The sequence below is a fragment of the Physeter macrocephalus genome, chromosome 10 (genome assembly GCF_002837175.3).
Source record: "Physeter macrocephalus isolate SW-GA chromosome 10, ASM283717v5, whole genome shotgun sequence".
Lineage (NCBI taxonomy): Eukaryota > Metazoa > Chordata > Mammalia > Artiodactyla > Physeteridae > Physeter > Physeter macrocephalus.
Window position 1 is genome coordinate 51,391,680 of NC_041223.1, and position 19,601 is coordinate 51,411,280.

General features: G+C 45.8%; 1 protein-coding gene across 4 annotated transcripts; it reads left to right on the forward strand.

The window, feature by feature from the left end:
- The first annotated feature begins 1,993 nt into the window (after positions 1-1,993).
- Positions 1,994-19,036, forward strand: ZBTB24 (zinc finger and BTB domain containing 24). 4 transcript variants are annotated; one of them, XM_024115556.3, is made up of 7 exons: positions 1,994-2,119; positions 2,784-3,767; positions 6,155-6,322; positions 6,818-6,901; positions 7,586-7,669; positions 15,553-15,634; positions 16,417-19,033. In XM_024115556.3, the coding sequence occupies exons 2-7, from the start codon at positions 2,813-2,815 to the stop codon at positions 17,135-17,137; spliced, it is 2,094 nt and encodes a 697-aa protein (XP_023971324.1). In that variant the 5' UTR covers positions 1,994-2,119; positions 2,784-2,812; the 3' UTR covers positions 17,138-19,033. The 4 variants fall into 4 exon arrangements, 3 of the variants coding, with proteins under 3 accessions (XP_023971324.1, XP_054943536.1, XP_054943535.1); XR_008618381.1 differs by lacking the exons at positions 1,994-2,119; positions 16,417-19,033 and adding exons at positions 2,139-2,224; positions 8,634-8,856; XM_055087561.1 differs by lacking the exons at positions 1,994-2,119; positions 15,553-15,634 and adding an exon at positions 2,207-2,224 and having other exon boundaries at positions 16,417-16,688.
- Positions 19,037-19,601: the final 565 nt, after the last annotated feature.

Here is a 19,601-nt window from a genome sequence, read left to right on the forward strand (position 1 = left end):
CACAGACTGGGAGAGAATATTTGTGAAAGACATACCTGATAAATGACTGCTATTCAACATTTACAAAGAACTCTTAAAACTCAGCAATAAGAAAATGAAGAACCCAGTCAAAAAATGGGCAAAAGCCCTGAACAGACACTTCACTAAAGATATGCAGATGGAAAATAAGTATATAAAAAGATGCTCCATGTAATATGTCATTAGGGAAATGCAAATTAAAACAACAATGAGATACCACTACACAGCTATTAGAATGGCCAAAATCCAGAACACTGGTAGGGACATGGAGCAACAGGAACTCTGATTCATTACTAGGAATGCAAAACGGTGCAGTCACTTTGAAAGATGCCTTGTCAGTTTCTCACGAAACTAAACATACTTTTACCATATGATCCAGCAGTAGCACTCCTTGGTATTTACCCAGATGAGTTGAAAACTTATGTACACACACACACACACACACAAGATGCTTAGAACAGCCCTATTCATAATTGTCAAAGCTTGGAAGTAACCAAGACTGCTTTCATTAGGTGAATGGATAAACTGTGGTACCTCAGGGAATTCCCTGGTGGTCCAGTGGTTAGGACTCTATGCTTCCACTGCTGAGGGCATGGGTTCCATCCCTGGTTGGGGAACTAAGATCCCACATGCTGCAGGGCCAAAAGGAAAAAAACAAACAAACCCGTGGTACATTCAGACAATGGAATGTTATTCAAAAGAAATGAGCTATCAAGCCATGAAAAGATATGGAGGAAACTTCAATGCATATCACTATGTGAATGAAGCTAATCTGAAAAGGCTACATACCATATCATTCCAGCTATATGACATTCTGGGAAAGACAAAACTATGGAGACAGTAAAAAGATCAGTGGTTGGACTCCAAAAATCCTGGGGTTTAGAGGCAATTCAGGACAATGGGGGAAATGTCAAAGAAGAGGCTAATTTTATTAAAAACTAGTAAAATTTTTAAAAAGCTGGGAGGTAATTATGCCCATGGTTTCAAATTCTTGGAGACTAGAGATGGCAAGCTGGGGATCTGGAAGGGTGTGTTGGGGGGTATAAATTATAAACAATTAGGTGTTAGTGAAGCATAAATTGAGGGAAAATGCTGAAATAATTGGAGAGAGAAGTAGGAGGGGACTGAATTGGGGTGGGGCTTGAAGGCCATATCCAGAAGCTGGGCCTTTATCAGGAGGGTACAAAGGAGCCACAGTGGATCCTAAGCAGGGCAGTGACTTCAGTCTCTGGATGTGATTTGCATTTGGAAAGATCTCCTGTAATCCTCTGTATTGGAGGGAACAACACTGCAACTTAGGCTAGTTAGAAACCCTTAATAGTCTACTGAAGAAAGATGCTGAAAGTCTGAACAATAATGATCATTTTAATGATAGTAGACATGAATTAAACAATTAAGCCCATTTCATACTTAATCTTGTTTACCCCACAGCCACCCAGTGTTGGCACTGGTGTCAACTTCTCCATTTCACAAGTAAGGTAAACAAGGTTGAGAGGATAAGTAACTTGATCAAGATCACTCAGTACCCAGATCTGTTTGACTGCAGCGCTCTCTTCACGCCCTTGGACTCAGGCTTTGGATGATGGTTTTGATGCTGATGCTGACGATGATGACGGTGAATGTAAAGGCGCTTTCATTCATTAGGCACACATTAGAGACCTGAAAGCCGGCTTCAGCGTCCAGAAAGGAGAAAAGACAAAACTGATTAAGGTGTCAGTGAGCAGCTAATAGGATATAAAACTTCCATAACTGCAGAGGACAACGCCGCTACTGCCCTCCGCCCCCCACTCACCGCAAACACCAGACCTGCCGGGACTCTGCAGGCGGCGCCTCCGGGGACCTCAGGCTCTGCTCCACCCCGCCCCTCCCCCGGGCGCCTCCGCGGGCCACGTGGTCCGGCGTCCGCGCAGGCGGGTCCCGGCGCCGGCGCTTCCGTGTTGGCTGCGGCGACGGCGGCGGCGCAGGGGCAGAAGCCGCGCGGCCCAGAGACGGCAGCGGCTGGCCGGGCGGAGCTGGGGGCCTGGGCGGGCCCGGCGTGGGTGCGCCCGCCAGGCCCCGGGTGGGCCACCTGCGATCTGGACTCTGCTGGGCGTCCGGAGAGGTAGGTCCGCCACTGGCCATCCGTCGGTGGCGCGGCACCGCGGCCGTGTCGACCCCTCCCCAGCCGGCAGCTCACGGGCCCGGCCCAAGAGGTCCAGGGTCGGAGGTAGGGGCCTCCCCCTTGGCTCGCTCCCAGCTCGGTGGGCTCCGGGGAATCGCGCGCCTTCAGCTCCCCGCACCGTCGGGCGCCAGCCTGGGCGGTCCGCGCCGCCTTTCCAGAGGGAGGCCGGATGTGCCTTACGTTATTATTACTTCATTCTAGCTACCCCTATTCACTTCGTTTTTCTTCGCTCTTTCTGTTTTTGTGTCACAGACAAAATGGCTAATAATATGCGAAATCGACGACACTGTAGTTTTCATTCTGATATTTGTGCAACTATGGAAAGTTAGTGCAGGGAAGGACTTTAGAGATGGTTGATCCCAATTCCTTCATTTTACAGAGCAGAAAACAGACCCTGAGAGGTCACGTGGATGTCGGAAGTTCACCCAGCTGGGTAATGGTACAATAGGAATGAGAAACCAAAGCTAAGTTTTTAAAGTCTTTTAAAAGTGGTAAATGATGAAATTTAGCCAACAAAGTGAAGTGACTAGTAGGTTCCTTTGGGCTGGGATTAATCTTGTTAGAGAATGCCTTCTCCTTTTTAAACATTATTTTCTTATTTCAGGTTTAATTCTTCTTGGGCTTCTAAAGAAAATGGCAGAAACATCATCAGAGCCTTCTGGGCAGCTGGTTGTACACTCAGACACTCACAGTGACACCATCCTGGCCAGTTTCGAGGATCAGAGGAAGAAAGGCTTCCTCTGTGACATTACTTTAATCGTGGAGAATGTGCATTTCCGGGCCCACAAAGCCTTACTTGCTGCCAGTAGTGAATACTTCTCAATGATGTTTGCTGAAGAGGGGGAGATTGGACAGTCCATTTATATGCTGGAAGGCATGGTTGCCGACACATTTAGTATCCTGCTGGAATTTATCTACACGGGTTGTCTCCAGGCCAATGAGAAAAGTACAGAACAAATCCTGGCTACTGCCCAGTTCTTAAAAGTCTATGACCTGGTAAAGGCTTACACAGACTTTCAAAATAATCATAGCTCCCCAAAGCCACCGACTTTGAACACAGCTGGTGCTCCAGTGGTTGTTATTTCTAATAAGAAAAATGATCATCCAAAGCGGAAACGGGGAAGACCAAGAAAAGTCAACAGTCTGCAGGAGGGGAAATCAGAACTGGCTGCAGAGGAAGAAATACAGCTGAGAGTGAACAATTCAGTTCAGAATAGACAAAACTTTGTGGTTAAAGAGGGAGACGATGGTGTACTGAATGAACAGATTCCAGCAAAAGAATTGGAAGAATCTGAGCCGGCTTGTGAGCCAGGTAGAGGGGAGGAAATGCCAGCTGAAAAAGATGAGAACTGTGATCCCAAGATCCAGGATGGGCAGGACAGCCAGAATCGGTGCAGCAAGCGGAGGATTCGGAGGTCCGTCAAACTGAAAGATTACAAACTTGTTGGGGATGAAGACGACCAGGGTTCAGCCAAGAGGGTCTGTGGAAGGAGGAAGCGCCCCGGTGGTCCTGAGGCCCGTTGTAAAGACTGTGGCAAAGTGTTTAAGTATAATCACTTTTTAGCAATCCACCAGAGAAGCCACACGGGTAATTACTCTTTCACAGCTTATTGGAATGTGTTTTGGAGAAGTAACAATAATAACAGCTTTCATTTATTGTGCAATGTCTATGTGATGGGCATTGTAATAAAGTATACATGTTATTGCATGGAATTCTCACAACAGTCCTGTGAGACAGTTAATATTGTGCAGATGAAAAGACTAAGTCTAGAAAGCTGAAGGTAACTTGCCCAGGGCATCCATGTAGTGACAGGCGGGAATTGAACCCAAGGAACCTGATTCCAGAACCTTTCTACTTATTTGAAGTTGTTGGTTCAAGGCTTGAATGAATGTCCAGGAATCAAGCTGTAGCCAAATTTAATATGCTTTATGATTCTTGAAGATTCCTCATCTTGACCATAGCTGTGTTTTTGCCCAGATCTGTCTGGACAGCTCTCTCACTCAGCCATCTAGCTGTAAATGTCTTCCTTTTTGGTCCCTCCAGCCCCGTGCTGGCCAATAGCTCTTTTGTGAGGATGGAAATGTTCTATATCTATGCTGTCCATTTGGTGGCCACTAGCCACTTGTGTATTTTGAGCACTTGACATGTGAGTGTGACTAGAGAACTGAATATTTTATTTTAATTAATTTGAATAGCCACCATTCAGATGGTGGCTAGGCTGACAGTGCAGCCCTAGCCAGAAATCCCTCCTCCTTTGAGCTCTCTCTTTTGTACCTAACTCACTCTGCTTTGGGTCAGGCTGTAGTTATATACCTGTAATCTATCTCTCAACCTAATTGTAAGCATAAGTATAGGGTCTGGTACTTAAAACTTCTGTCATCCAGCAGCCTGCTGTCTTATGACCTGGCAGCATTCAGCAGTGTGGTTCTCAACCTGGCTGCATTTATAGTCTCTGAGGGAGTTTCTAAAACTACCAGGGCCTGGGTCCCAGCCCCAGAGCTTCTGATTTCATTGCCTGGAGTGTTGGTGTTTTTAAAAGCTCCCCGGAGATTTTAAGTAGAGATAGACAGGAGAACCCTGAATTTTGGTTCTTTGAACACAATAAACACTTGAGTAATATTTGTTGAACTGTGACAGAGGCTAGTTTAAGGAGTTAAATAGTTCTACAAGATTCATTAAGGAAAACAGCATGTAGCGTCTTCGCTTTTCCCCGTGGTTTCTGCAATTTTGCATTGAATCACTTTAGTGTGGGTCTCTTTTCTTCCATTTGAGTGGTTACCAGTAGATCCATACAGTCTGGAAAACCACCTTTTAGTTCCAGAAAAATTTCCTGAATTGTTTCATAGATGATTCCCCTCTGTTTACTCTGCTCTCTCTTTCTGGAACTCCTCCCATTTGGATGTTGAACCTCCTGGACTCATCCTCTAATTTTCTTATCTTTTGTCTCCTATTTTCCATCACTTTCTCCTCTACTTTTTGGGAGATTTCCACTTTATCTTTCAACTTTTATTGTTTTTCTATTTCTACTCTTATTTTTTTTTTTTTTACTTCTAGGAGCTCTTTTGTTCTCTAAATTCTTTTTTTGTTTGTTTTTAATTAGAATCCTCTGTGAGCCTGTTAATAACAACATTTACTTATTTGTTAATTTTTAATGCTTTCTTCACTCTGGGCAGTCTCTGTTTTCTGCAAGCTGCTTTTTCTCTTATCCGTTTTGGTATCTATTTCTACTACTAAAGGCCTTCCTTGACTGTCTGGTGATTTTTTTTTAATCATATTTAATTACATGCAAGAATGGTTTGCTAAAAGCTACTGGTAACTCTGCAGATGTAAACAGGGCCTGTAGGCATCTTGCTTGATACCCGGCATCACCTTTTCAGCTCTCTTACAGCTGGCCCTTCGCATTCCAGGAGAAGATGTTCCACGTCCCACGTGGAGGCTGTGGGCCTGGCTGCCAGCGTCTAGCGCAGGAGGGGGCGGAAGGCTGGGGGGAGTCCCATCCCAGATGTAAACTTTGACTTGCTCACCCTGTGGTAGTGGCACTCCACTGCGCTAGGAGACCTCTAACCCGGAGACCCCTAGTCCAGAGATCCTTCGTCTGATTTACCCTCTTCAGAGAACAGTCTCCATCTTCTGCTGGGGAGAGGGTCAGTCTCCCGGTTACATGGAGTAGGAGACTGGACCTGGTGGGGGGGGGTGGCTAACTACCTTTGAAACAGACTGTCATTTATCCTCCCTCACCCCTATTTTCAGAGATCACAGGTACCACCAATTCCTGACCTTGTGGAGGCTCTGTCTTAAATTAAGTTGTGTGTATCTCAGCGCTCCTCACCGCTGGCGTAGGACTCGTCTAGCTCCATCTTGCAAAGTGTTATTGCTGATGTTGTCTCTCCTGTTCACTGTCATTTTAATTTGGGAGGGGACAGAAGGATGTGCAGATTCTTGCTTACATCATGTTTCTGGGGTTCTTATTCCAGGGGAGCGACCTTTCAAATGTAATGAGTGTGGAAAAGGCTTTGCCCAGAAGCACTCCCTGCAGGTCCACACCCGGATGCACACAGGCGAGCGGCCGTACACCTGCACCGTGTGCAGCAAGGCTCTCACCACCAAGCACTCGCTGCTGGAGCACATGAGCCTGCACTCAGGTAGCGGGCTTGTGCCGGGGAGCCAGCTGCCACCAGGTTCCCATTCCTGGGGTGGGCATTACCGTGATCTAAATGGTCTTTTCTCAGCCTCGTATCATTCCCCACATGATGTCATTGAAAGACAGAATTGTGCATCTGTCAGAGTGTAGTTTAGAGTTCTGCACAGCGTTGAGCCTTAAACTAGGGTTTATAAACTGGCTGCCGGGAGTGCAGTGTGCAGTCATGACTTTTTTAAGCACCAGAGTTTAGAATTATTTTACTTTGGATGCCTTTGGGGGGAAACTTGAATTCTCCAGTTCTGCCCCAGTCTCCACCACTCCCTGTTGCCTTACATGCTTTTACACATTTATGTTACTGTGGTAGACTCTGAAGGCATTTGGGTTTGTAGACAAGTCACTTGTGTTATTTGTAGAAAATGGGGATCTGGGCCCACTGTGATACTTACCTTATTAGCATTCCAGTTCTTTATAGTTTTTTGCGTGTTTTGTTTGGCAGGACAGAAGTCTTTTACATGTGATCAGTGTGGAAAATATTTCAGCCAGAAAAGACAACTAAAGAGCCATTACCGAGTTCATACAGGTACAATACAGTGAGAGAAAATTTGGATTGGTTGGGGGAGAAACGCAAATACGAATTGTTTCCGAAACAGTAGGTTCATATTGTAGAAGATAAATGAGTTTTTAGGGAAATAGTTCTTAAAAAGCAATCTAAATTAGGTGTTTTGGGGTTACTATCTGCTACCTTGTGATTTATATTAAATTTTTATATTGCAGTTTCGGTGCCACGTGCAGAAACCCTGAGAAATTGGTATTGTTCAAGGCACCACTTGACTAAGAGGGCACCAGTCAATTGGTTGTTAGTGGTGCCTGGACAGAGGTGTCACCACCCCATAGCCGTCAGTCCAGGCTTTCTGCAGCCTGGCTCCACCTATTGTCCTTTTTTCTTTCCTGCCAACTGATAATAAATGGAGGGGGGATTGGGAACATCATTTGAGATCGGTTGGCCATAGTGACACCAGTGCGTTGAGGGAAAAAGGAGATTACACTTAGGGAGACTGGAAGGGTCCCACCTCTGTTGGGAAAGCAGTGAGTCGAGATGCCTAGGAAACTATTAACTGTTACCAAATTTAATTTAAAAAATGTTGTGTTATTAAAGTACCATATTTAAAGTGATTATTTTTCAGGGAAGTGCTTTAACACAAATCACTGAAGAAATGCAGGGACAGCATATATGCACTGACACTTTTTTTATTGTTGCGACAAGGCCACTCGTTACCGGAATGTAACCACTGCCGCCGCAAATTCATGGATGTGTCTCAGCTAAAGAAACATCTGCGGACACACACAGGTAAAAGTCCATCTCACCCTGTCTTTCTAGTGTGCTTTATGTTTTTAGGGGAGCGAGAAATGAAGTACTGGGAGTCCCCTCCTCAGACTGTGTTTTTGTAAATTGTGTGGGAATTTTATAAGTAGATCACATAAAAAGCCCAGGCAGAATGCTGTCACACAATCCTGTGGGAACATCACATGTCTGTAGGTTAGCAAAACGGAGCGTACTTACTGAGCATTGTTCGTAAATGAAACCTCATCTAATACCACAAAATAGTACAAGTCTGAATCAGGTTGTGTGTTTAAATTTTAATTTACCTCAGCATTGAAGATTATCAAGATAAATTTTTTAGAAAACGAAGCAGACACTAAGGCAGCACAGGCACTGAGGATTTTTCCACTTTCTCTCCGAGAACCAGTACTTATAACTTAAGTATCACCACCTCCAGAAAAATCAGCTTCCAGGATGAAGAGGAGGCAGGTTCAATTAGGGCAGGTCAAATTGTTTCATTTAAGATCAGAAAAGTAAAAATGTGGGCCTTTTAGAACTTTGGGTAAGAAGCATTTCTTTTTTTTTTTTTTTTTTTTTGGTATGCGGGCCTCTCACTGTCGTGGCTTCTCCCGTTGCGGAGCACAGGCTCCGGACGCGCAGGCTCAGCGGCCATGGCTCACGGGCCCAGCCGCTCCGCGGCACGTGGGATCTTCCCTGACCGGGGCACGAACCCGCGTCCCCTGCATCGGCAGGCGGACTCTCAACCACTGCGCCACCAGGGAAGCCCAGAAGCATTTCTTAAAAAGAAACATTTCTTAAAAAGAAACCTGTTAGTTTTTCTAAGAAAAACTTCCTATTCTAGATTGATAGTTTAATGATTCTGTTAAATTGTCTACCAACATTATATATCAGATTGCTTTATGTTGCTTTGGACATTTTTTTGAAAACACAATTTTTCTCAAAGTCATTTACTTTCTTAAATATCTCATAGGGTATGAGTTTTATGAAGATGGATCTCTATACAGTCTTTCTACAGACATCATTAATAGGTTCTGTGAAATTTAATTCATCCACTTAACACATATTTACTGAACAGTACCAGGCACTGGGTACCAGGCACTGTTGTGGGCCCTGAGGATACAGCACTGCCTGAGATGGACAGAGCCCCTGCTCTTGAGGGGTTAACATTCAAACAGGAGACAAAGAACAAGCGAGTGAGTAACCTGTTAGGTGGGGATAAGTGCTCTGAAGAACTAAACGCAGGGACAGGAGGCAGGAGGGGGAGCTGCCCTTTGACATGGGGGCTTGTCTGGGAAGGACTTGCTGATGAGGTGCCATCTTAGATGGAGATCTGCATGCTGTGGGGAGTGAGCGAGCCATCGTGTCTACCCCGGAGAAGAGCGTCCTAGGCAGAGCAGACCGTGGCGCAGAGTGGTGCCGGGGCAGAGCCAGGGTGGTGGGAGTAGGAGGGTGTAGTGTGGGTGGATATCAGAGGCAGCTGGAGCCCGTGTGACACGGGGTTCCCGGCCTGGCTGTGCTTCGAACCCCTGAGAAGCTTTAAAAAAGACAAAGCCTGGTCCCACCCCCAGAGATTGTGATTGAAGTGACTGGGGATGAGGCCTGGGAATTGGCATTTTTAAGAGCTCCCCAGGATTTTCTAGTGTGCGCTTAGGCCTAAGAACTTCTGAAGGCACAGTAAAGACTTTGGATTTTATTCTGAATGGGATGGCTTTACTGCAAGGAGTGACATGATGTAACAGAGAATTTTAATAGGATCACAGCAGCCTCTGTGTGGGGTGAAGCAGGGGTGGAGGCGCCCTTAGGAGGGTGGAGAGACCCATTAGGAGGCGGTGCCGGGACAGGGGCTTGGCGCAGGGCGGCAGCGGTGGGGAGGCGGCGAGAGGCCCGGCTCCGCATGTATTCTGAAGGAAGACTCCCGTGATGGGCCCATGATTGGATATGGGGGTGAGCGGAGGGGAGGCGGAAGCGGCCGGAAAAGTGAGAACCCGGGGAAGATGGAGGGACAAATGGAGAGTTAGACTTTAGACACGTGGGGCGTGGGACGTCCGTTTGGCACCCAGGTGCACGAGCGGAGGAGACGGCTGGGTGTCTGTGTCTGAGCTCGGGGCACCGCGAGCAGCGGCCGAGATTCCCGTGCTTACACACAGGCCTGTAGGCAGCGTGTGGGGCTGTGAAGAGAACCCCCGCGGGAGGGCGGAGGTGGAGGAGAGCCGAGCTGCCTCGGTTACGTGGCGCAGTGCCCGGGGTGAGACGTTTCATCTTCTGAGCGTAAGGTGTCAGTGAGGCTTCTGGTCTTTCTGAGGAGAACCAGGCCTTGAACTGGGGGTGAAAGCAACACGAGTCCTCTCTCCAGGATCCCAGCAAACTCTGCTCCACCCGCTACCCTAAGGAGCAGCAGAGAGAAGTGGAGGGCGCGATGGGTGGGAGAGGAGACGACCGGGACTCTGTAAAGTGGTTTGTCTGACTTAGAGATAAGAGGTCAACCCGTCAAAAGATTGGGCTCTTGGAAGCGGAGACTGTGACCCCTCTGTCCTTAGCCTGGATAATGTGCACGACATTGGTGTTGAAAAGAGTTGGGGTGCCGCTTGCCTGCTCCCTGGGCAGAGAGGAGGGTTTGGGAGAGGCTGCCTGGCACAGCTGGCGCTCAGCCTCCACGGCCAGTGGTGAGGACAGCCGCCGGCAGGGCAGGCGGGTCCGGCCGAGAGGGCCATGCCCGTTGGAGAACCAAGGCTCTCTTCTCTTAGCTCTTTAAGTGCAAACTCTCTCTGGGTTAGATATCCTTTGCCAAGCACAAAAAAATCAGAGATAAACAAGAGGTGCTTTCTTCCCTAGAGGGCATGTTCAGTGGCGGGGGGAGCGGATGCAATTTGAAATGGAAGCAAGGAGACAGGCAGTGCCAACGAGGTCGCTGCAGCTCAGTTCTTTCCCCATACCTGGAGCTGGTCAGGCTTTCAGGAACTGAGCCAAGCCATGCCAAGCAAAGGAGTGATAAACCATCAAGTGTGTTCACTTAACAAAGGGACTGCACCTTTCTGCTGTCTGCAGTATACCGCCTTCCTGACATCACTGTACCTGCAAACCAAGTTAGTGATCCCAAGATTGCTTGATGAGCTGGGGGCAAGTTCAGAGAATTAGCCCAGGTCATGGAGAAGCCTGGTGCATGGCCTCTGACCACAGTACACACAGTAGAGTCCCAGCCCTCCAGTGTCCCTGTCCCTTGCGTGGTGCTAGGTAAACACTGATCCTCCCCTGTGGGCTCCCACTTACTCCCAGGTAGATCCCCTGCCTGTGACACAGTTAATTGAGCCACAGCTTTCATTCACAGCCTCATTTTGTTGGATTGGATTTGAAGCTTCCTAAGTCTCAGCCACGTTTTCAGACTATCCATCAACGTTGCTCGTCCCCAACTTTGAGAGACCTGGGGGCCCCTCACCGTCACATACCCTTCCAGAGTCTACATGTGATCTAGTAAGACTCAGTACAGCGTGATACGAGCCCCAGTAGAGGTGTGAACATAGGGACAGAAGTGTTTCACTTTCCCTGGGAAGGTCTGGGAAAGCGTCCCAGAGGAAGGACCTGAGTCTTGAAGCCAGAGTAAGTGCTCGACAGACAGAGGAAGCTGGAAGAGGTGTTTCCAGACAGGAACAGGATGCGTGGGGTTGACGATGTGAGAGGTTGGCATCCGGGGGCCGTGGTGAGGGATTCCACGGTGAACGGCTAGAGTGAGATTGATGACAAGGGGCAGGCCCCTGGTGAAGCGGGGGGCGGTCTTGGGGCAGAGAGGAGGCATGTTTTGGTTCGTGCATTGAAAAGGACTCAGGCAGCCCCAGGAGGATGGTCAGAGAGGGAAGGTCCTGGGGTCCTCTGGGGAAGAAAGATGAAGGCCTTCAAGTCAAGAGAGTGGACAGAAGAGATGTACTTACGAGGTTTTTAGTCTGGGAAAAAAGAGTCACTGCGTATGTGATGAAGTGTTAATAGCCCAAAGATGGGAACATGAGTGCCCCAGGAGCACACCGGGCTCGGGCACCTGAAAGGCGCATCACAGAAAAAGACCTAGGAATGGCCAGTAGACATCTGAAACGATGTTAACTGCATTGTCAGAGAAAAAGAAACCTGCATTTCTTTTGGCCCATTAGATTGACAAATATGGGAGGAAATGGGCATCTTTAAGTTCTGTTGATGGGAAAGGAATTGGGGAACTTCCTGGAAAGAACTTTGGCAATGTGAATCGAAAGGTGAGCTGTCCAGTTGTGAAAAGATGTTTGCATAAGGATGTTCATCGTAAGCAGGATCGTTTTTAATGTCACAAGCTTAAAAGTGACCTAAATGTCCCTCAGTAAGGGATTAGTTAGGTAAATTTTGCACAAGCTACATAGTGGAACACAAAGCACCCTTTTAAAATGTTTGTTTGTTTCTAACCATTTTTTTAAGATGAATTTTCCATTCCCATTTGACGTTACAGACCAGCATGCACTGGCCGATCTCATGGTGTACGTAGTATATCATATCACCTGTGTGTGTGCCCAGAGACGCCCGTAAAGGTGTTCATCACAGTGTGAGGTGGCAATCTACGGGGAATTCTGAGTGCTTTTTGTATACTTTGTGCTTTTCAGTATTATTTGAGTCTTCTCCAGTGAACGTTGTTGATTTTTGAAGAAAAGGAAAGCAGCTGTTTGAGGAATTTAAATGTACAGAACTAGATTGCCAGTCGGACGTGCACTCGGAGCAGACTGGACCGTCGGGCCTGGCTGGGTCAGGGGCTGGACGCTGCTGCGTTAACCAAGATGGTCACTTGGGTTTGATACCCAACGAGCCCGCAGGAGCCGGTACCGTCTGGAGCTGGGATGGGGATTCACGGGCCGTCAGAGGTGGGTGGGATGAGTGGCGTGCACAGCTGAGGAGAGAGGAGAGGGTCTGGAAGGGAACCTTCTGAGCTACTTAAATATTTCTGTCAGCATCCCCCTGGGTGAAACCTATACTCGTGTCTCTGCTCTGTCCTTTCATTGCCGTTGTCTGATCCTCCTGTGACCAGCTCCCTTCTGGCCCCGCTGCCACCCAGGCCCTGTCACCTCACCTTTTCTCTTTCCTCTCCGTCTGCTTCCTGCACCTCCTGGTCCAGGCCTCGGCACCGTGGCTTAGACTGTTACACAGATTCCTGCAGCCGCCCCTACCCACCATCCCCACGTATATTTTCTTAGTACTTTGTCCTGTCTGTCTTCTGCTAAAAAACGTCCAGAAGTTCCACGGGTCCTCTGCCTGGAATTTACGGCTCTTCGTGGCCTGGCCTCACCTTTCAGGTCCCACGCTCCTCAGAGTGAAGCCTCATCCCTCTTTGTCCTCCCTGTGGTCATTCCCGACACCCGCTGTTTGGTCATTCTGCTTATCCTAGTGCCTGAATGGGGCCTCTCTCCAGTCCAGCCAGCTCCGGCCTCGTCCTCACCCATCCCCTCCGCAGTATCGTTGATACCACTCATTTGAGTGTTTGGTCAGCTGCAGCCCTGCTGCGGTACTTGGTTACCACGTGTATCTTTTTGAGGCTGTGATCCTGTCTTTTATTTCCTTTTTGTTTCTCGGCTCCGAGCTTTGTTGAGGGTCCGCCCATCCTTGTAGAGCTGAGGCAAAGGAAGAAGGAATGTGTCGGTGAACCGGAGGCAGTGGAGCCGTGTAACCGTTGGCCAGAGCAAGTTAGGAACCAGAGGAGTAGGAAGACTTTCCCCAGATTCACGTTAGCTAGGAAAATTTGCCTTCTTATCTGTGCTCGAGGGTGTTTCTGGAAAGAGTTTCCCGTATTGAAAACATTTGCCAACAGAATTCCTGAGGTGTTGCAACCCCAGATGGAATTGAATGATAACGTGAACGTTGTTGTATGTGCTCCCCACACAGAACTTTACAGTGACAAGCGGACAGAGCAGGTACTCAGTCTTGGAATTGGGAGAGGGAGAAAAACTGAGATCAGAATAGAACGCAGCTCTGGTTGGAAAGCGGTGGAAAGACTGGGAGTGGCCTGGTTTTAACCTTTGGAGTGGTAAGAGTTACTGTTGCAAAGACGCAGACTCACCCAAATTGTCACAAGTGTCCTCTTCCTAGATTGAACTTGGGGAAACATCTCACCTGAATTTTCTAGTAGATGCTGTGAAAGGGAAGCTACCTGACCATCCCCCACTTCACTCATCCCTTGTTATATAGTTAAGTGGGATTTTGCTTTTTTCTTTTTCTTCTTTTTTTTTTTTTTCAAATTCATAGTTCCCTTGCCTGCATTTCTGGAGGGCGTGGCAGTCTGTCATTGTATGTGCAGTGTATAAACTAGTGCTAAATAAATGCTGTTGAAGCCTTATCAAAATTGTCAGGGACTTCCCTGGTGGCTCAGCGGTTAAGAATCCACCTGCCAGTGCAGGCGACACGGGTTCGATCCCTGGTCTGGGAAGATCCCACACGCCGCGGAGCAACTAAGCCCGTGCGCTGCAACTACTGAGCCTGTGTTGTAGAGCCTGCGAGCCACAACTACTGAGGCCGTGTGCCTAGAGCCCATGTTCCACAACAAGAGAAGGCACCGCAATAATAGGTCCACACATCACAATGAAAAGTAGGCCCCTCTCACCGAAACTAGAAAAAGCCTGTGTGCAATAACGAAGACCCAACACGGCCAGAAATAAATAAATAGATAGATAGATAAATTTATTTATTTCTTTAAAAAAAAAATTGCCAGACCCCACTAGGGGTCTGGAGCAGTCACGACATCTTATGTGGGTTTTAGTTCCCACTCTGTGAAATTCGTTTACTCAACAAGGATTTCTGGAACAGTGTGCGAGGCCCAGTTCTAGGCACTGGGGTCCTAGGAGTAGGCAGACCCACAAATCATCCTACATAAGACTGGGAGAGATAGGTATAATAAATAACATAGTATATAAGGTGGCGATAGCACTGTGGGAAAACTGACTTGGGAAGTGGACCAAGACATGCGGGGGCAAGTGCTCTGGGTGGTGATAAAGCCTCACTGGTAATGTGACACTTGAGCAGAGACTTGAAGGCAGTGTGGAGAGTGAACCACACTGGGAGACCCTGGGGGAGACATGCCAGGGAGAGGGGATGATGCGTGGGAGGGCCCTGAGCGTGGCTTGCTTGGGGTGTGGTGTTCAGGGGCTCTCCAGAGGCTGTGTGGTGGGCAGGGGAGAGTGCCCGGTGAGGTTAGGCAGGTTTGGGGCGAGGAGTGGTAGTGGGTGGACAGATCTGCCGGAGCTGTGATTCCTTGTAGGCCCAGGGCTTTGGCTTTTATCTCTGGATGGGACGGGGAGCCGTTAGAGCACTTGCAGCAGAGCGTGATAGGATCTGACTGTGTAAAGGGTCACTCCAGTTGCCTCATTCATCGTGGACGACGGGGAAGCAGAGCAGAAGTGGGCAAACTCACGAGGAGGCTGCTGCAGGGAGGTGATGGCGGCCTGGGCCAGGGGTGGCAGTGGAGGTGGTGAGAAGTGGTCAGGTTCTGGATACACCGGGAAGGTAGATATAAATGTGAACAGTCCATGGGTCACCCTGGTACTCAGGGGGCCTTGGGAAGGTCAGGCAGTAAAGTGTGGGAGTGTAAGTTACCTAAGGGTGGACCGTACAGGAACGAATGTGTGTCCTTCGTAGAATCACTTACCTCCTTGTTTCAGTGTTTAAGTGTTTGAGGGAAAGAACCGTACCCACTTTCTCTGTATCCTCCTGGCACCTAGGACACAGTGCTCAGGTACGTAGTAGATGCTCGCTAAGTGCTTCATTCATTCACTCATGCTTATTGAGGGTTCAAGTGGTATTGCCTTTGTTCTTTTTTATATTGTGAAACTATGGGGTGGCTTTTGCTTTTTGTGTTATTTTGGATGTATATTTCTGAACGCTTTCCCCTTTTTTAGGTGAGAAGCCATTTACTTGTGAAATCTGTGGCAAATCTTTCACAGCAAAGAGTTCTCTTCAGACCCACATCAGGATCCATCGGTAAAGTTTTGCAGATCCTTTTCTCACATGGAGTCCTCATCCAACCCTGGCGTTCAGTAGGGTGACATACATTCCCTATATAGTCCTTTTCCCCAAATTATTACTCTAGTAGAATTTCCTGGGCAGTTATTTTGATTTATCTTTTCAATAAAGAAATTCCTCACTTAGGCCAAATCAGGAAAACTGATTCTGGCCAGCAAAAGTTTGCGTTATTGATGTCATTTCTTAAATTTTGATTTATCTTCAATCAAAACTAAATATTAAATTTAATATTTTCTGAATAAATTATTTGTTCACACAACTTATTTCCAGATTTGATTTAGTAGTTCTTCTAACACAAATAATTAGGGGCTACTCAAATTTTTAATATTGAAATCAATCATATGTATTTATTTGGCTTCTAGAATCTAAAAATTGGCTGTGAGAACTAAAAACAAAAAAGAACTTGGTGTGTAATTTATTACTATTTACCTTCTTATCTGAAATACACACTGTGGAATCATCAAATTTTATCATATCTGACCCAGCGTCACAGCCCCATCTACCACCTGTCCTCAAACACCCCTCCCTGCCATTCTTTTTTTTTTTTTTTCTTAAGGTTAGAAACTGAAGCCTGTGGCAGGCATGACTTGCTCCAAGTACTTAAGTTAGTAAGAGAACCCGTGACTTATGCTTCCCAGTCAGGTTGATTTTCCTCTCTTCTTGACTGCTTCTCCCTAAATGATCAGGAAGTGATAAATAGATCTTCCTGTTTTTAAAATGAAATGTATACTTTCTCGTAGAGGAGAAAAGCCATATTCCTGTACCGTGTGTGGCAAATCCTTCTCTGACTCGAGTGCCAAGAGGAGACACTGCATTCTGCACACGGGCAAAAAGCCTTTCTCCTGCCCTGAGTGTAACTTACAGTTTGCTCGCTTAGACAACTTGAAGGCTCACTTAAAAATTCATAGCAAAGAGAAACATGCGTCCGATGCCAGCAGCATTTCCGGCAATAATAATGCTGAAGAGGTCAGGAATATCCTTCAGCTGCAGCCCTATCAACTCTCTACCTCCGGAGAGCAGGAAATTCAGCTTCTTGTAACTGATTCTGTACATAACATCAATTTCATGCCTGGTCCTAGCCAAGGAATCAGCATCGTCACTGCAGAAAGTTCCCAGAACATGACGGCAGACCAGGCGGCTAACCTCACCCTGCTCACGCAGCAGCCAGAGCAACTGCAGAACTTAATTCTTTCAGCTCAACAGGAGCAAACAGAACACATTCAAAGCCTCAATATGATTGAAAGCCAGATGGAACCCTCACAGACCGAGCCAGTGCACGTCATCACACTCTCCAAGGAAACTCTGGAACATCTTCACGCCCATCAAGAGCAAACAGGGGAGCTCCATTTAGCAAGCGCTTCAGATCCGGCTCAGCACCTACAGCTGACACGGGAGCCTGCTCCGCCACCACCCGCCCACCAGGTGCCCCAGTCCACGCCGCTCAGCCAGGAGCAGAGCTGACCCAAACACGTGCCTGACTGCTCCGTCGGTCTCTTCTCCGTCAGCCCGCTGTGACCGGATTGTGTGCTTGAAGTCAGGCTTTCTGCAACGCTCACTTACAGATTCTTACAGAGATGTGGTAGCTCACTGAGCCAGCCGATAGAGTCCATCCAAGAGGCAAGATGTGTATATCGTGTCTTATATCTAATACTGATTTGGATTTAGCATTTCAATATTGATGAATGGATTTCATTTTCATTTACTACATCTGTTAAAGACTTGTGTAACTTTTCTTTGGGGGCATTGCATTAAACTTTTCTGTGAGTATTAAATGTTCACAGCCATAGTTATGGTCTTGCTGACTTTTCCAGTTATATTTTTTATTTTTTAGAACGAAGAAAATCATATGTTGTATTGGGTACAATGTTCGTTGTCCCTTCCCCCTTAGGCAACACAATTGCCACTACAAGACAAGTTGGGGCCGAATATGACAGATTACAACTTTGGGGACTCTGTCCTTTTAATAACTTCCAATCCCCTAAAACAGAGTAATTTCTCAAGATTTAATCTCTGTGTGGTACAGTGGGCTCATCATGTCGTGTTTAAGATAGAGTCAAAGACATATGACCTAAATGTCTATTTTAACTCAACATTCACAAAACAAGAAAGCCAAAAGAATAGGATTATTTTTTAAATTCTAAACTCGACTTTTCTGAGAAACATAGATTTACATGTTTTTTAAAAGCAGGTTGTTCAAAATTTAATTTAAAAGTCTAATTAAAGTATGAAATTGGATCAAGATATTCACCCCAAATAAATTCTGAATTTTTGTCAGCTTTGATATTTGATCTCCATGGTGAAGTTAAAGCTTTCTTAATTATCCTGGAATATAAAATTCAGTGTAATTTATGTTAAATATACTCTACTGGATACTAATTGATCTCTGAAAATGTTGATCTATGTATTGTGTCTGGTAACTTTTTAGATGGGAACTTATAATCTATTTTTATTGCAAAGTAGGTTAAATCTCACAAAATAGACGATAATTTTTAAAAGTAAATTTTCCTAATCTTAAAAATAATTTTGAGCCTCAGAGACTTAGTAGCCAGCGTGTGTCTGTAGTTGTGTGATTTTAAATAATCGTCAGAAGATTAAATTATGTTTGGGTTAAGTTTTTTCCAGCTCAGCCTATTTTATTGAATACGTTGACCACTTTCTCTCAAGTAAACTGGTAGAAGATTTTTGAGAAAAGGTGGGCACTAGTGTATGTTAATTAACATAATGCTGGTGGAGAGTAGGGGTAATCGCCCCTAAAATTAACAGGATCTTCATGTCAGTCACTCTTTGTTTTAGAGATCTTTGATTTCCACCTGAGTCAAATAAGTGTTTGGAGGTTAAAGTGATATAGAATTGTTAAGGTTTGAGAGAAGATGAAAGCAGTTTTCTAAAGTATCTAGCAAAGTATATTTTATTGTATATAATTCAAAAATTCATAAATGATTTATCTTATATGTGTCAACCAAGGTATGTTAAATTAGGCCTGACTAGAGATATAATTTTTACAAATACACTTATGCCCTAAATATTATTTCAGGTTCTTGACTTTAGTCATTTAAACTATTTACCTTAACCTTATTGTTAAAATGCAGTGTTTTTACCAGCTTCTCAAAGCCTACTGGCCCACATTTTCTCCAGGAGATATATAGTATTAAAGCAGATAAATGCTTAACTACTCACTCTGGGTAGCCGGATAATTATTCAGGAAGTATGGTCATACGACTATTTACAAGTCAAGTTTAACTAGCTTTATGACAGTCTGCCTCTGTGCTAAGAGAAATGTAATGTGAGCCACATGTGTAATTTAAAATTTTCTAGTAGCCACGTTAAAAACATAAGAAAGCGGTGAGATTAATTTTAATAAAATCGCTTATTTCATCCAACATGTGCCAAGTATTTCAGCATGTAAATATTCAATATTAAAATATAATAATATTTGACATTCATTTTTTCATACTACATCTTCAAAATCTGGTGTGTATTTTACATTTACTGCACCCTCAGTTTGGATGCTAATGTTCATGGGACACACTTGATCTGTTTTTAGGATTTATACAATTTACAGTTGAAAACCTAGATTCACATATTCAAGTAGTTTCAGACATAATTTTTTCCCCAATAACTGAAACAAGTATCAGTTTTTAAATTTATATTAGAATTAATTAAAAATAAAACCTAGTTCCTCAGTCACACTAGCCACATTGTGAGCACTTGGTAGCCACAGGTGGCTAGTGGCTCCTGTGGCACAGGCCTACCCGTCTCTAGCGTGAGAGCCAGTCTCAGCCATAAAAATCTCTTCTGGAAGAGTTCTGGGTTATCTGACCAGCCGTCAAAGGGAAGTGAGAAATGGATAGCTTTATAAATCAAGCCTCTCTTCTGTGTCCCAAATACACATTCTGCCCCTTTGAAGGAAATCCTCAATTTTGCG

Excerpts from the sequence above, each read along its gene's own strand:
- ZBTB24 (XM_024115556.3), top strand. The coding sequence starts at position 2,813 with ATGGCAGAAACATCATCAGAGCCTTCTGGGCAGCTGGTTGTACACTCA. Across the intron at positions 6,323-6,817 it reads GCACATGAGCCTGCACTCAG|GACAGAAGTCTTTTACATGT; the intron begins GTAGCGGGCTTG and ends TTTGTTTGGCAG. Across the intron at positions 15,635-16,416 it reads ACCCACATCAGGATCCATCG|AGGAGAAAAGCCATATTCCT; the intron begins GTAAAGTTTTGC and ends ACTTTCTCGTAG.